Source organism: Equus asinus, chromosome 12 (genome assembly GCF_041296235.1).
Source record: "Equus asinus isolate D_3611 breed Donkey chromosome 12, EquAss-T2T_v2, whole genome shotgun sequence".
NCBI classification, from domain to species: Eukaryota; Metazoa; Chordata; class Mammalia; order Perissodactyla; family Equidae; genus Equus; species Equus asinus.
The window spans coordinates 46,790,405-46,805,734 of NC_091801.1; the positions used below are offsets into that span (position 1 = coordinate 46,790,405).

General features: G+C 37.7%; 1 protein-coding gene across 2 annotated transcripts in view; it reads right to left on the reverse strand.

Moving 5' to 3' along the window:
- NIPAL2 (NIPA like domain containing 2) overlaps positions 1-15,330 on the reverse strand; it is a 70,151-nt gene that overhangs the window by 49,480 nt on the left and 5,341 nt on the right. For both annotated transcript variants that reach the window (XM_070481385.1, XM_014847779.3), the window contains exon 2: positions 8-76. In XM_070481385.1, the coding sequence (XP_070337486.1) occupies positions 8-76 (69 nt within the window). The remainder of the gene's footprint in view (positions 1-7; positions 77-15,330) is intronic.

Here is a 15,330-nt window from a genome sequence, read left to right on the forward strand (position 1 = left end):
TTCTTACCTGAATATTTAGGGAAATGCTGATTACCAAATTTCCTAAAATGGACAGCAAAACTCCAAGAAGGTGAATCTGTAAAAGAAAATGTTTTCTTTATATGGTACTTTAAATAGCACTTGTAAGGTATTTACTGAAATAAAAACAAAACAACAACAAAAAATTTAAGTGATACATTCATTCGTTTTATTCATTCAGCAAATATTTACTTAGCACCCAAGTGCCAGAGTCATTAGGAATATGAATAATGATTTTATTAGGATTAATTTTTCACTTCAGTCAAATATTATTTTTTAGAACTAGCTCAGTCCTTTACTGAAGTCTCTAGATATTTGCCTCATTCACTAAAATAAAGAAATTAGTCTCAGGTTCTCACTTTTTCCCACTAAGATGCTTCTTATTTATCCTTTCTGTCCATTTTCCTCAGCAAGCCCTTTCATTGGGGTGTTCATTGCGTCAAGTATGGACTACATAATTTTCTCCCATCTAGTCTCCTTCTTTCCTTTCTCTTACTATATTCTGGAGTACCGCGGTAAGAAAGAAAGATCATTGGTCTTGGAGTGAAAGGATGAATCTGAGATTCAGGTCTGCTATTATCTAATGGGTCACCTTGAGCAAGTTACTTCAGCTCCCTGGCCTCAGTAAACACAGATGTTGGATCAGATGTTTCCAGAAATCCCTTTACCTCTAAAGCTCTATGATCTCCATTGGAGACAGACTAAATTTTCCCACCATTCCCCTGGTCAAGAACCCACAATGTCTCTCTACAGTCAACTACATCAAATATAAAACTACCATACCAGTTCCCCATAAATCTGTCCTCATCCTGACCATCGAATTGTCCACAGCACACTTAATGTGCTCCCTCTACCTCAGGTACCTGGCACACGACATTCTCCAGTCACAAGTCATACTTTTTCTCATGTCATTCTTCTCACCTAGGGAGAGCAGCTCCTTCCCTCAGCCTATCTCAGTCATGTTCCTGTCCTGCTGAGGTCTACTTCCTTGGGACCTTCTCAGACCACCAGAGTCCATCTTTACTTTCTCAGACTATAAATGGTGAAATCCCTTATTTCTTCTCTTATACTGTTATGTGTATCATTATGTTCTATAAATAGATGGTAAATTCTTTAAGGGAAGAGAACTACGTCTTAGGTGTCTATCGGGTCTTCTACATCTACCATACAAAATTAGGGCCTTAAAAAATACTTGCTTGAAAAATATATGTTTTAAAACAAGAACTGCAAAGGTTAAAAGAGAAGTTCTTACACATTGCCCAAGATGTTTACTAAAGGTATCACATGTATTATTTGATGATTTCAAAAGATGCATTTCCTTCTCTTATCTAGATACAAAGCTATAATATCTTCTGGTAGTATAAATTAGCAGTGATATAAAGAATCTTCCCCTGCCCCTTCTTCTACAGTACATAACTTCCAGCTAGCTTCAAATTCCAAGGAGTTATTTGAATTTCAAATGAACATTACAACCACAAGGAACCCTTTTCAGAATGCAAAATGTCTTTGAAGTTTTAGAACTTTATTATATGTGCTGAAATATTTTTTAAAATGAAGCAGAAAACTTGAAAACCCATTTAATAGTTGATATATAATATCCATAGTCTTTAATCAGTGAAGAATTTTCTTTTCCTAATAAAGGCACTTGGCAATAATTTTGATCACTATCCCTCATGGGGAACAATTGTATCATAATATAATGTGCTATTTCCATGCTTTCAATCTACAATTGAATGCATTTGGCAGTAATCAGGGAAAGAAAGATTCAGAAGAAGTTTGGGATTGAATGGGTAATTATGAAAATCTTCCATAATTATAAATGTAAATTGTTGAATAGAAATAACTTACTTCAAAATTCTTTAAATCATTCACTGAGTAGTTTAAACACCACCACACTGAGTGTTTAGAAATTGGTAGCAGGATTTGGCAATGATTTCTTGGATATGACACCAAAAGCACAGGCAAAAAGAAAAAAATAGATAAGCTGGACTTTCTTCAAGATAAAAATGTTTTGTGCATCAAAGGACACTATTAACAGAGTGAAAGGCAACCCACACAATGGGAGAAAATATTTGCAAATCATATATCTGATAAAGATTGATATCCAAAATATATAAAGAACTCTTACAACCTAACAACACAAAAATAAACAACCCAATTAAAAAGTGAGCAAAGGACTTGAATAGACATTTCTCGAAAGAAGATATACAAATAGCCAACAGGCATGTGAAAAGATGCTCAACAACACTAATCATTAGGGAAACGCAAACCCAAACCACAACAAGCTACCACTTCACACCCATTAGGATGGCCACAATTAAAAAAACAGAACCAACAAGTGTTGGTAAGGCTGTGGAACAACTGGAACCCTTGCACATTTCTGGGGGGATGTCAAATGGTAGAGCTGTTGACCTCACACGACGGAAACAAAAATTTACTCAAAACCAATCAAAGACCTGAATGGAAGAGCCAAAACTATAAAACTCTCAGAAGAAAACATACAGGCAAACATATGGGTAAATCTTTGTGACTTTGGATTTGGCCTTGGATTCTTATAGATAAGACATCAAAAGCATAAGCAACAAAAGAAAAAATAACTAGACCTCACCAATATTAAAAACTTTTGTATTTCAAAGACTCTATCAAGAAAGTGAAAAGACAACCCATAAAATGGGAGAAAATACTTGGAAATCATTTATCTGATAAGTGACTTGTATCTAGAATATATAAAGAACTCTTACAACTCAATAATAAAAATGACAAATAACCCAATTAAAAAATGGCCAAAGGATCTGAATAGATATTTCTCCAAAGAAGATAAATGCCTAATAAGTGATTGAAAACATGATAACATTATTAGTTATCAGGGAATGCAAATCAAAACCATAGTGATATACCACTTTACACCAAATAATATGGCTATAATCAAAAAGTCAGATAATAACAAGTGTTAGCAAGGATATAGATAAATCAAAACCCTCATACAGTGCTGGTGGAAATATAAAATGGTGCAACCACTATGGAAAACAGTCAGGAAGTTCCTCAAAAACTTAACCATGGAATTTCTATTTGACTCAGCAATTCTACTCCTAGGTATCAGAGAAATGAAAACATATGTCCACACAAATATCCGCAGCAGTATTATTCATAACAGCCCTAAATGTAAATGATTCAAATCTCCATCAAATAATGAATGAATGAAACCTAGCATATTCATAAAATGAAATATTATTTAGCCATGAAAAGGAATGAAGCACTGATATATCTCACAACCTGGATGAGCCTTGAAAAATTTATGCTAAGGAAAAAAATCCAGTCATGAAAGAACATATATTTTATGATTCCATTTATATGAAAGGTCCTGAATAGGCAAATCTATAAAGACAGCAGATTAGTGTTGCTTAGGGCTCAAAAGGATGGAGGTCTTGGAGATGACAGCTAAAGTGTGGGGGGTTTCTTTTTGAGGTGATGAAAATGTTCTAAAATTGATTGTGGTGATGGTTGCACAACTCTGAATATACTAAAAATCAGTGAAGTGTACACCTCAAATGAGTGAATTGTATGGTATGTGATAATATTTCAATAAAGTTGTTACAAAAAATAAACTAATATTAAGACACAAAGTTTTTTTTTTTTTTTTTGCCCAAAGAAATAAAATGCTACATATGTGGCTGGCTCTATTTCAGTCTCTTCTCTCTCCCAGAGATAAGTAACTTTTTTCTGAAGTTGATATAAATATATTTCTTTCCTTCCTAGATTTATTTTTATCTTTGTTTTGTTTACTCAGTTTTTCTTTTTTCATCTTCTTCATTTAGACTCTTAACTCACTAGCTTTTCCTCTTTCCATCTAATGGTATATGCCCGTAAAGCTATACATTTCCCTCTAAGTACACCTTCTGTTTTAGGTGCAAGCATAGTTTTGGCATGTAGAGTTTTCATTGGCATTTAGTTCTAAACATTTTCTAATGATCTTATGATTTTTATGAGTGATATTATTTGGAGATTTTCTTAAATATTTCTAAATTAATGGGGCATTGGTTATCACTTTGTTACTAATTTCTAATTTTATTGAATTGTGGGTAGAAAATATGCTGTGTGTAAAATGACATTTACTTTTGACCTGGTATATGGTATAAAGTGAAATTTGTTTTCAACTGTAGTGTATGGTCAAGTTTTGTAAGTGTTCCACGTATGTGTGAAAGGAAAGTAATTGTTGGGTTAATATACTTTATATATCCTTCCTTTCTACTATCTATCCATTCATCTATCTCCATTAAATCACTGCTCAAGTTTTTGATACTCTTACTAAATTTTGGACTGCTCTGTCTATCAATAGCCAAGGGAAGTATATTAAAAATCTACTACAAATATGGATTTATCCATTTTTCCTTTTAAATCTATTGAGTTTTGCTTTTCATATTTGAAGGCTATAGTGTCAGGTGTATACAAGTTCAGGACTGTTTCCTCTTCCCAGTTAATTGTTTCTTTTATCATTATGTATTGACCCTTTCAATCTTAATAATGTTTTTGTTTTAAAGTCTATTTTATCTGATATTAATATAACGTAGCTGTTTTCTTTTCATATTTGCCACTTTCTACATCACTTTACTTTCAACATGTCTGTGTCATTATATTTCAGTCAGTCCTGTTATACATAGAAAATAACTGGATTAAAAAAATACCTGAGACTTAAATGGGAAGGTTAGTCCTTTTTTTTTTTTTTTTTTTTTTTGAGGAAGATTAACCCTGAGGAAACATCCACTGCCAATCCTCTTTTTGCTGAGGAAGATCGGCCCTGAGCTAACATCTGTGCCCATCTTCCTCTATTTCATATGTAGGACACCTGCCACAGCATGGCTTGATAAGTGGTGTGTAGGTCCACGCCCAGGATCCGAACCTGCAAACCCAGTGCTGCTGAAGTGGAGCACATGAACTTAACTACTGGGCCCTGGGCTGGCACCAAGGTTAGTTCATTTGTTAAAATTGTGATTATAAACATATTTTCATTTATTTCCACTATCTTTTTTGTGTGTGTTTGTAGTTATCTTGCTTTTCCTTTGCTTTCTAATTTCTCCTTTCCTGAATCCTGTTGGATTGATTGAGTTTTCTTTATTCTTTTCTTCCCCCTACTCTTCCGGCTAGTAAGTTATATGTCTTGTTTATATTCTTCTAGTAAATACTGTTAAATTTTTTTTATTGAGGTAACATTGGTTTATAACATTATATAAATTTCAGGTGTACATCTTTATATTTCAATTTCTGTGTAGACTACATCGTGTTCAGCATTCAAATTCTAACTGCCGTCTGTCACTGTACACGTGTGCCCTTTTACCCCTCACCCCCACCCTCCTTCCCCTCTGGTAACCACCAATCTATTTTCTGTGTCTATTTGTTGTTGTTGCCTATCTTTTAAACTTTTTATTTTGAAATAATTACAGACTCACAGTAGGCTGCAAAGAAATGTACAGGTAGGTCTCATGCACTCTCCCTCCAGTCCTCCTCTCAATGTTAACATCTTACACAACTACAATATCAAAACCAAAAAACTGGCCTTGGTAAAGATCTTATTCATATTTCACCAGTTAGACTTGCACTTGTGTGTGCGATCAAGCTACTCATCTGTACCATCACTGCAAGACTCCCCTGTGTTACTCCTTTATAGGTACATCCACCTTCTGCCTTCCCCATTCCTAACCTCTAGCAACCACTACTGTGTTCTCCATCTCTATAACTATGTTATTTCACAAATGTACATAAATGGAATCAGGTGGTATGTATCTTTTTGAAATTAGCATCAACCTTGAGGTTCATCCAAGTTGTCAGATCAACAGTCCATTCCTCCTCATAGCTGAGTATGGATATACCATAGTTTGTTCAACCATTTACTCACTGAAGGACATTTGAGTAGTTTCCAGTTTGCGGCTGTATGAATAAAGCAGCTATGAACATTTGTGTACAAATTCTCCATAAAAATAACTTCATTTCTCTGGGATAAATGCCCAAAACTGTAATCGCTGGGTCACGTGGTAAGTCCACTTTTAGTTTTGAAAGGAACTGCCAAACTGTTTTCCAGAGCAGCTGTACCATTTTTACATTCCCAACAGCAATGTATGAGTGACCCAGTTTCTCCACTATTAAATTTATTATGCATTCCTGACACAAATTCTAATGTTAATCAATATTCCCATCCTCCTCAACATTATAATAACTTTCATTTGCTTTCACTACAGTCTCTCCTCTCCTATCTTACATGTCATTGATGAGTATATTAGTTCTACCTTGTTTCTATATCCCCAAATTATTTACAGTTATTATTGTTTTATAGTCAATACTTGTCTTATTTATCCATGTTTATCAATTTCTTTGCTCATTACTGTTTTTTAAAAAAATAACAGTTTTATTAAGATATAATTCACGTAACACAATGTTTACCCTTTTAAAGTGTACAATTCAATAGTTTTTAGTATATTCACAGAGTTGTGCATCCATCACCACTATTTGATTTCAGAACATTTTCATCACCCCAAAAGGAAACTCCATACCCATTAGCAGTCACTTCTCATTTCCTCTTCCTCTCAGTCACTGGCAACCACGAATCTACTTTCTGTCTATAAGGATTTGCCTGTTCTGGATATTTTACATAAACAGACTCATACAATGTGTGCCCTTTGGGTCTGCCTTCCTTCACTTGGTATGATGTTTTCAAGGCTCATTATGTTGTAGCATGTATCATTCTTTTTGATGGCTATGTAGTATTCCATTGTAAGGATATACCATATTTTATTTACGTACTTATCAGTTGATGGACATATGTGTTATTTCTACTTTTTGGATATTATGTTTGTGTACCTTAATTTTCCTTCTGGATTCAGTGTCCTTCCTGAAGAAAACTTTAGTAGCTCTTTCAAAGAAATCCTTCGAGGTGCAGTTCTCTGTTATTCTGCCAATATCTTCATGTTATCTTTCCTCTTGAGTATAGAAGTACAGGCTGACAGTTATTTCATTCAGCATTTTGATGATATTACTCTATTGTCTTCTGGCCCTTATTGTTGTTATTGAGAAGGATTTTGTCAATCTAATCTTTACTCCTTTGTAGATAATCTGTCATTTTCCTAAGGATGCTTTTAAGATTTTCTTTGTCATTTCTTTTCAGCAGTTTCACCACAACTGTTCTATATATGAATTACATTTTGCTTAGGACTCATGCTTCCTCAATTTGAGGATTCATGTCTTTAACCAGTTTTGTTAAGTTCTCAACTATTATCTCTTTGAATGTCATCTCCCTTTTGTTCTCTCTATCCTCTCTAAACGGAACTCCTTTTACAAGTATGTGGGACTTTTTAACTCTATCCTCCTTGGTTCCTAAAATATCTCTTCTATTTCCCAACTCTTTACACTGAATTCTAGATCATTTCCTCAGATTTATCTTCTAATTTAGCTTTTCTGACCTCCCTCCTCTAAACTGAGCCTTTTTATAGTTCTATCAGTACAGATATTACACTGTACTGTAATTTTTACAAGTTCATTGTCCCTCTAGGCCATAAGCTCGTTCAGGGCAGAGCTGTGGCTTACTCATCAACTCATCTTTGTAACTCTAATGACTAGTATAGGACCTAACACAAAGAAGTTGTTTATTAAACACTATTAGAACTGAACTACTATAAGATTGATTATAAACTGCCTAGAAATAGTTAATTTTGATCTTAGGCTCTAGAAGGATCTCGAAGGGGTTTGAATATACCAATCACTCAGTTTCCATGAAAGCACAAGCTTGACCTAGAATTCAGAATTCAACAATTAAGAGTGCCCACTAGTGTGCAATAAAAAGCTGCCGGTGACTTAAAATCTAGTTAATTCATATTATCCCAAAAGAACAAGAAACATGTAGGTACAAAGCAGGTATCAGAAACAGTTTGATTATATTCAGTATAAACTGGCATATCTCATTCTTTATTTTTCTGAAAATTTTACCTAATTATTCAAATTTAATTGCATATTCATTAAACTCATTTTACACACACTTGTAAATAGTATTAACACAGTAAATCCTCATAAATGCCCCTAATTGCTGGGGAGAAAAGCTTCCAATCTCTTGTGTTTCTAAAAGGTGGTTTAACTAAGGACATACAGTAACTTGAGGTAACCACTACCAAATGTTGTTTCCAATTTGAGGCTCTGGTAAATTTGCTTTAATGACTACAAAATCCTCATCTGTAACCAGAAGTATCATTTGCATACAGTGAGCAGGCCCTTGTACACTTGCAATTTAAATTAAAGATGTCTAGTTTGCATCATTACGTTTTGAGTGTTATCTGTTTTCTAGCATTTTAGAATTAGTAGAAGCTTAGAGCTCCTCTCCTCCCCCTACCCCTTTTTCTCCCCTCCTTACTGATCTGGAGACTAGTCAGGAAAGAGAATAGAGGGCCAGAGAAGGAAAGTGACTAATACAAACTCATACAGCTAGACAGCAGGCAAATTTTGGCTCCAAGGCACCCAGCTCATGTCTGAATCACTATTTCTTCATAGAATGCAATAGATAACCTCCTGGCTAGTCAATGTCAATTTACCGCAATTTTAAAATTAGCAGAATCTGTTTCTTTTACTCAGTGCAAATAAAATAAAGCAAAGATAATAGTTAGAAGGAAAGGTTGCTCCAGAGCTTAATACTACAGTTAGAAGTACAGGCCAGAAATAGAAAGATGTCTTTAATCTTTGCAGTGCTCACTGTTGTCACCACTGTAGCTTAATTTCTGGATTTTCCAGGATGTCTTGGCAAATAGATGGTGGGAACCTCAGCAAACAATTTATCTAGAATGAGGTTCAAAATATCAGCACTGATCAGTATTAAGGATGTTTTTGTTTTATTTGGAATAACAATCTCCTATCATACTTTTTTGTGCCAGAATGTTCCTTAGATATTTTGCATAAAGTCATTGACCTATAATCCATGGGTGGGGCAGTGTGGCCAGATGGAGATGGGATATGATAACAGGGTGTGTGGAATTGGTGATAGTCTGTCCCAGTTCTGGCTTTGAACTCAACCATATTCCTGGCTCTGCCTTCAAAACATAAATTCAGAATCACATCCCAGTGAAGTTAGTACATAGCTCAAGAGAACCATAGATTCAGAGCTAGTTTTGAATGCTGTAATAGTCATATTAAACTCACAACTGGAAGATGCTATCTCTTGTCCTAAGCAGTAAAATATGCCTGAACGTGGAAATGAGAGATCTAGTTTCCAGTACCAGAAATACCACAGGTTGAGTGATTACAGTCAACTAATCACTGTAGGAATGGCCTTAAGAGCCTGACCCTGCAAGGGGATGATATGTCTGAGAAATGGGCATTCAGTTCAGCCCATCTCACAGGAAACTCTTAGGAATGAGATGGGGTTGTACCTAGTAAACAGATAGACACATAACTCACCTCCAGAACAGTTAGGAGGGGACAGGAGGACATCCAAATTCTTAGCGATACATCCTTAAGTATTTAGTGTGAAGACTTATAATGTGTGCAACTTACTTTCAAATGATATATTACAATATAAAATAAACAGAGAGAGAGAGAACAAACAAATATTTTACAATCTTAACAACTGGTTAATCTCTAGGTGAAAAACATATGGCGTTTATTACATTACTCTTCTTAATTTTCTATAGGTTGGAAAATTTTCAAACTAAGAAGTTAAAAAGTACTGCTTCACAGACTCAATGAAATTAAAGAGAATACGGATTCATTTAAAAAGAGTTAAAAGAGGATATGATAACCAGAAAAGAAATAAAAGCAAGAAATAAAAAGGAAGCTAGCTGAACCAAGGAAAGATATTGAGAAAAATAAAACTATTGCACAACTTAAAACCACATGTAGGGGCCGGCCTGGTGGCGCAGCAGTTAAGTTCGCACGTTCTGCTTCTCGGCAGCCTGGGGTTCGCCGGTTCAGATCCCAGGTGCGGACATGGCACCGTTTGGCACGCCATGCTGGGGTAGGCGTCCCACATATAAAGTAGAGGAAGATGGGCACGGATGTTACCTCAGGGCCAGACTTCCTCAGCAAAAAGAGGAGGATTGGCAGTAGTTAGCTCAGGGCTAATCTTCCTCAAAAAAAAAATTAAAAAAAAACACATGTAGACACTGTTCAGGCAAAACACACAACATGGAGGCAAAGGTCATGAAATGAAAATGATCCGAGAGAAGATGGTAGATATGGGAGATAGACAATTTGAGGAAGTTCACATCAGATGCTATTCATTCAGTCATGCCTCCATTTGGTATTTATTCAGCAGCTGCTAAATATTAGGTCCTATGTCAGGAACTGAGGATGCAAAGTACCCTCTAGAAGCTCTGGAGAACTAAAAAAAGCAGCCAATAACAGACAGACTGTCAAATCTGTAATAGAGGTATGCTCAACAGAACTCATGGGAACAGAAGGGACAGAGAGCAAATCTGCCTAGGATGGAGAGTATATTAGTTTTCTGTGGTTGCTGTAAAAAATTACCACAAACCTAGTGGCTTAACAACAGAAATTTATTCTCTCACAGTTTTGGAGGCCAGAAGCCCAAAATCAGTTTCACTGGGCTGAAATCAAGATGGCAAGGCTGCGCTCCCTCTGGAGGCTCTAGGGCAGAATCCACTCCTTGCCTCTCCCAATTTCTGGTGGCTGCTGGCATATCCTTGGTCTACGGTTATATCACTCCAATCTTGGTCTCCGTGGCCACATCACCTTCTCCCTTCTGTGTGAAATCTCCTTGTAAGATATAAAGATACATATGATGCATTTAGGGTCCATCCAGATAATCCAGGATAATCTCCCTAGCTCAAGATCTTTAACTTAATCACATCTGCAGCAAACAGGGTGTCCTGGAGGTCCCTGAAAAAGAAGACCCAGTATAGCTGGACTGGAGAGGCAAGCAGGAGCCTCTGTGTGCCATGGATCTGTGGGTGGTACTGCAACACAAAGGGCTCTAACTAGACAAGGATAGTTCTAGGTTTGACTTTTAGAAGACTCCCCCTGGCTGCACTGTGGAGGATGGGCTGGCAGGGAGCAAGACTAGGGAGCAGGAAGACCAATTAGGAGACTACCTCAAGAATTCAGAGAATTAGGGGCAACAAGGAGAGTTAATTACAGCAGGGCCGTAAAGAAACAATATTGATATTCATAGCAGCAAACATTGGAGACAACCCGAAATACGTAATGCTTTTTAGATTACTGAATGGGTTGGACTATTCTTATCACTAATGTCCTCTGCCCTTGTAAATAATTGAGTTGTTTGCAATACCAACCCAAACTAAATTAAAGCTATAATCCCATATGTGAAAAAGAAGAAAGAAAAATTTTCAGTCAGGAACAGATTTTTAATTTGTTATCTTGGTTATTATATGCTATAAGGTTATTTATTGCCTTTCTATCCTGAGAAAGTCTCATAACACTGGATCCAAATCTGGTGATTTTAAGCCAACAGAAAAGGTCAGGGTTACATAACACAGTATATTGTTGCTATTCTACAAGCTGTTCCATGCCAATTTTTAATCAACCTTAAAACCTGGGCAGAAAAGCCCGACATATTGCCTTCCCATACAATTAAGAACTATTACATTTTGCATTTTATTTTGGAGCACACTTACTTATGTAAGTATACATTCATTATTTTTAAAAACTGAACTCTGTTAAGGATAAGCCTTACTAAGCTTACTAAGAAGCCACCATGTTTTTTGCTTATAAGAAATTTAAGTTTCAGAAGAACAAATTTATAAGAAAAGTAATACATTTAATAACACATCCTTTGGGGGCTTTTAACACTGTTAAAAGGAGAGCAACAATATTCAAGGAAGGTGAGATAGTTAAGGAAGTTTTAAACTTGGTTCTATTACAAAACAAATCAACCCTGTATAATATTGGAAAGGGAATCCTTGAAACAAGGACAGACATGCCGAACACAAAAAGTGCTATTGCTTGCATCCAGATCAATATAAGATCCACTAACTTTCAACTTTTGCAAGAACTTATTTATAACAATAATTTAAAAAATCTGTGATCCTTTGTTTCCGAAGAAGCAGGATTGCAGGCCGCCTTTGTAGGGCCAGCCCAGACTTCAGAAGAGGCTTCCTACATGAAACCTGGAAACTTGTGAGCTTGCTTAGTTACAACTTTTTCCCCTACATCTGCCTGAGTTTCTGGAGTACATGTCCTTTTTGAGAACAATGCGTGCCTTGAACCCTGGCTGTATTTTGCCAGCTCCTTCCCCCTGGAGACGGAACTTGATTGTCTATGTCAGGCCCCAGCCTCTAGGTGAGTTTCTGCCTCAGTATAAGGGAAGGGATCATGACACTGTTACTCACTGACAGACCTCTGCCAGAGACTCCTGTGGTCCTTGATACTCACCAGACCAGACCTTACTTGAAAGATCAAGGCAGGAATCAAGTTCAAGTTTTCTACACCTTTTGAGCATTATGACTTGGACACTTCATTGCCAGTCTTCAAGCCAAGATAATTTCCCCCATCCTTGAGTCCCCCATTCCTGGCAAAATTCTCACTTCCCACTGGTCCAGCAGCCAGGTCCCAACATACCTCATGGTCAACCCATATATGACACCCATAGGGACTAATTGATGGCGATGGTGATTTGGGTCTGCAAGTGTAATTCAAAAGACTAATAAAATGCTCTACGTGTAATTCACAATTATTCTCTACTTTATGGCTGTGGCAGCTGCTTATAACATGAGGTCTGCTCTGCTCATAACTTGCTCACAAAGAACCGCCCATTTCTCCACTGCTGTGACTCAGGCAGCCATAACCAAAGGTAGACTACAATATTTCCTCTTCCGCTTTGGCTCCCTTATTTACAATTACATAATTGTACTATATTAGTCCCGGAAGCTTAATGTAAACAGTCCATCAAATAGCATAAGCAAGAGTAGCTTCACACCAGTCCTTCAAATGTTGTTTTTCAAGTATTTCCAAAGTAGTCTCTCTCTGTTTCTCTCTCTCTCTCTCTCTTTTTCACACACACATTGTGTATATCACATATATATATAGCTACATTTTGAGAACACAGTCCATGTTTTCTGATTTCTTTGATATCACTGTCCAACACTGCTCTGTTGAGAAGGCTCTCTGCTTGTGATTTTTATCCCATGGAATGCTGGTTGCATTTCAGGCCCTCATGGTCAATTAGCTGATCAAGTGTAATGGGGCTATGACAAGAGGGAACACAGTGCAGCTATCTTCTAAACAGCCTGGAACAATCAGAGCTCTGCAAGTCTAGAGGCCAAAGAAGAAAGAAACACCCCCTCAGAATTCACCTCAAGCTTGAATGAAATATTGAAAATGCTAACATGGCTTCTAGGATCCCATACAGCACTGCATTCATATACCACACCTATTTCACCTAAATCCATTAAACTCCTGGGAGATTCCCACTTAATGAAGAGGTGGTTGTTGATGGTAAAGAAATTGCTAAACAGGTAGAGGCAAGGTAGAGACTAAACAAGAAACACTGCCTTTGCCAATTGATTCCCTTTGACTTTTCTCAGTCAGAAAGACAATAGGTCTTTCTAGAATTTCTTTTTTATTCCGGGGGTGGGGAGCAGGGAGTAAGTCTAGAATTTAGAAGTCACTGCTAGAGATGTTAGAGATGATACTAATAAAAATATTTCAGAAATTGGTCCTATATTCTAAGCTTTTAAGGAGATTACCATTCAGATCCCACCCACAAAGAGAAGGCAGACTAAATAAAGGGCTGCTTTTCAGGGCTGCTCACGTGAGGCAAGATACAGAAAGGGAAGATCCTAGAGGCGCTGGGAGGAGTGGTAGCCTGAGGGCTGCCCAAGAAGACAATAACATATAGGAAGAGGACTCAAGCCCACTGGGCAGGCATTGCTGTTAGGGCCACACAGTATCCCCTTCTCTCAGTTATAGGACCTTTCTTTTATCCAGCCCTTCCCAAGGGTACTCATGTTTTTTGGGGACACCAAGCCCAGTAACTCTGGTCTTAGTGACTGGTACGGGAAAGGACATGGACCTAACCTCGTCCAGTCAGGCTAAAGCCCAAATATTTTCATTGGTTGAGGAAGTCAAGCTTTCCCTCTTGGAAGTGAAAGGGAGAATGTAGGCTACAGGGGTGAGTCTGCTAACAGAAGAACCAACCCCCCGAGGAACAAAAGTTGAAGAGGAGAGTGAGAAACTGAGCATTCACCACATTGTTAGAGCCTCTGGAACAAGGCTGGTGTGAACCCAGAATTCTTCTGGCCTTCACACCACTCAAACTGATAGGTTTTTTTTCCTCATTTAAGCCAGTTAATGTTAGGTTTTCTGTGACTTACAAACTAAAGCCTCTTAACTTATGAAGCATTCTTGGTAGGGAAGCCACATTCAAAAGTCAGGAAAGAGATGGACTCCTACTGCAAGCTAAAGAAGTCAGGCCAGTGGTCCTGACTGCAAGAAGGAAACAATCTGAGAGATGCAAAGAAGGTGAGGTGGGTGATTTAGGAAAGCAGTGCCTGCCGAAGCCACAGGCAGGCAAGGGGACATTCATTTTAGGCAGACCTTGGTATGACCAGCCAAGGGCAAGGTAGGTCTCTGAAGGAGTCATGTCAGGACAAACAATCTCCGGTGAGGTGTGGAGCTCACAACTAAACACACGTTAGCCTATGTTACATAAATGATCAGTCCACACCTCCTGATGTGTGCCAAAGATGACAGGAGACAATGCTAGGAGTGATCAAGGGCCAGGCAAGTGACAAGGTGAGGCAGATGTACAGGTGTACACATGCTGAGAGCTATGTGGAGGGGAAGTGAAGTGTTATCTGCCAGCCCTCAGGCAATTAGGATATTGGTGGACCAGAAAAGATCAGATGAAGAACTCTGACTTTATGTAAAATGTGAGTCAGGTGGAACACAGAGGGGACAGGTTTGAAAAGGTGTAAACCAAACAGAGGAATATTGGGCCTAGAGGAAAAGAAAAAGATAACCTCAAGCTAAAATAAGCGGCATTGAAGTCTTAGGTTAACAGTGTGTGAGCCTTCCTAGGCTGGGGGTGCTGGTCCTGGTGGCTGGTTCAACTACAGTCAGTGTCTGGAGAAGTGATCATGCTACTGCCACCAGACAGCTCTGTCAGCTGTTCCCAGGGCTACTCGCCCATCTCCCCAACCCAGGAGTCTGGAAAGTGGCAGGAGATATGGGAAGAATCCTTGCCTCAGGACTTCAAGATAAATGTTCCAATTAGGAAATTACCCCAAAGTGTTCTGGAAAGTGAATACGTCTGGAGAGTGAACAGGAAGTAAACACCAAAGGGCGTGAGGAAGGCACTAGATATAG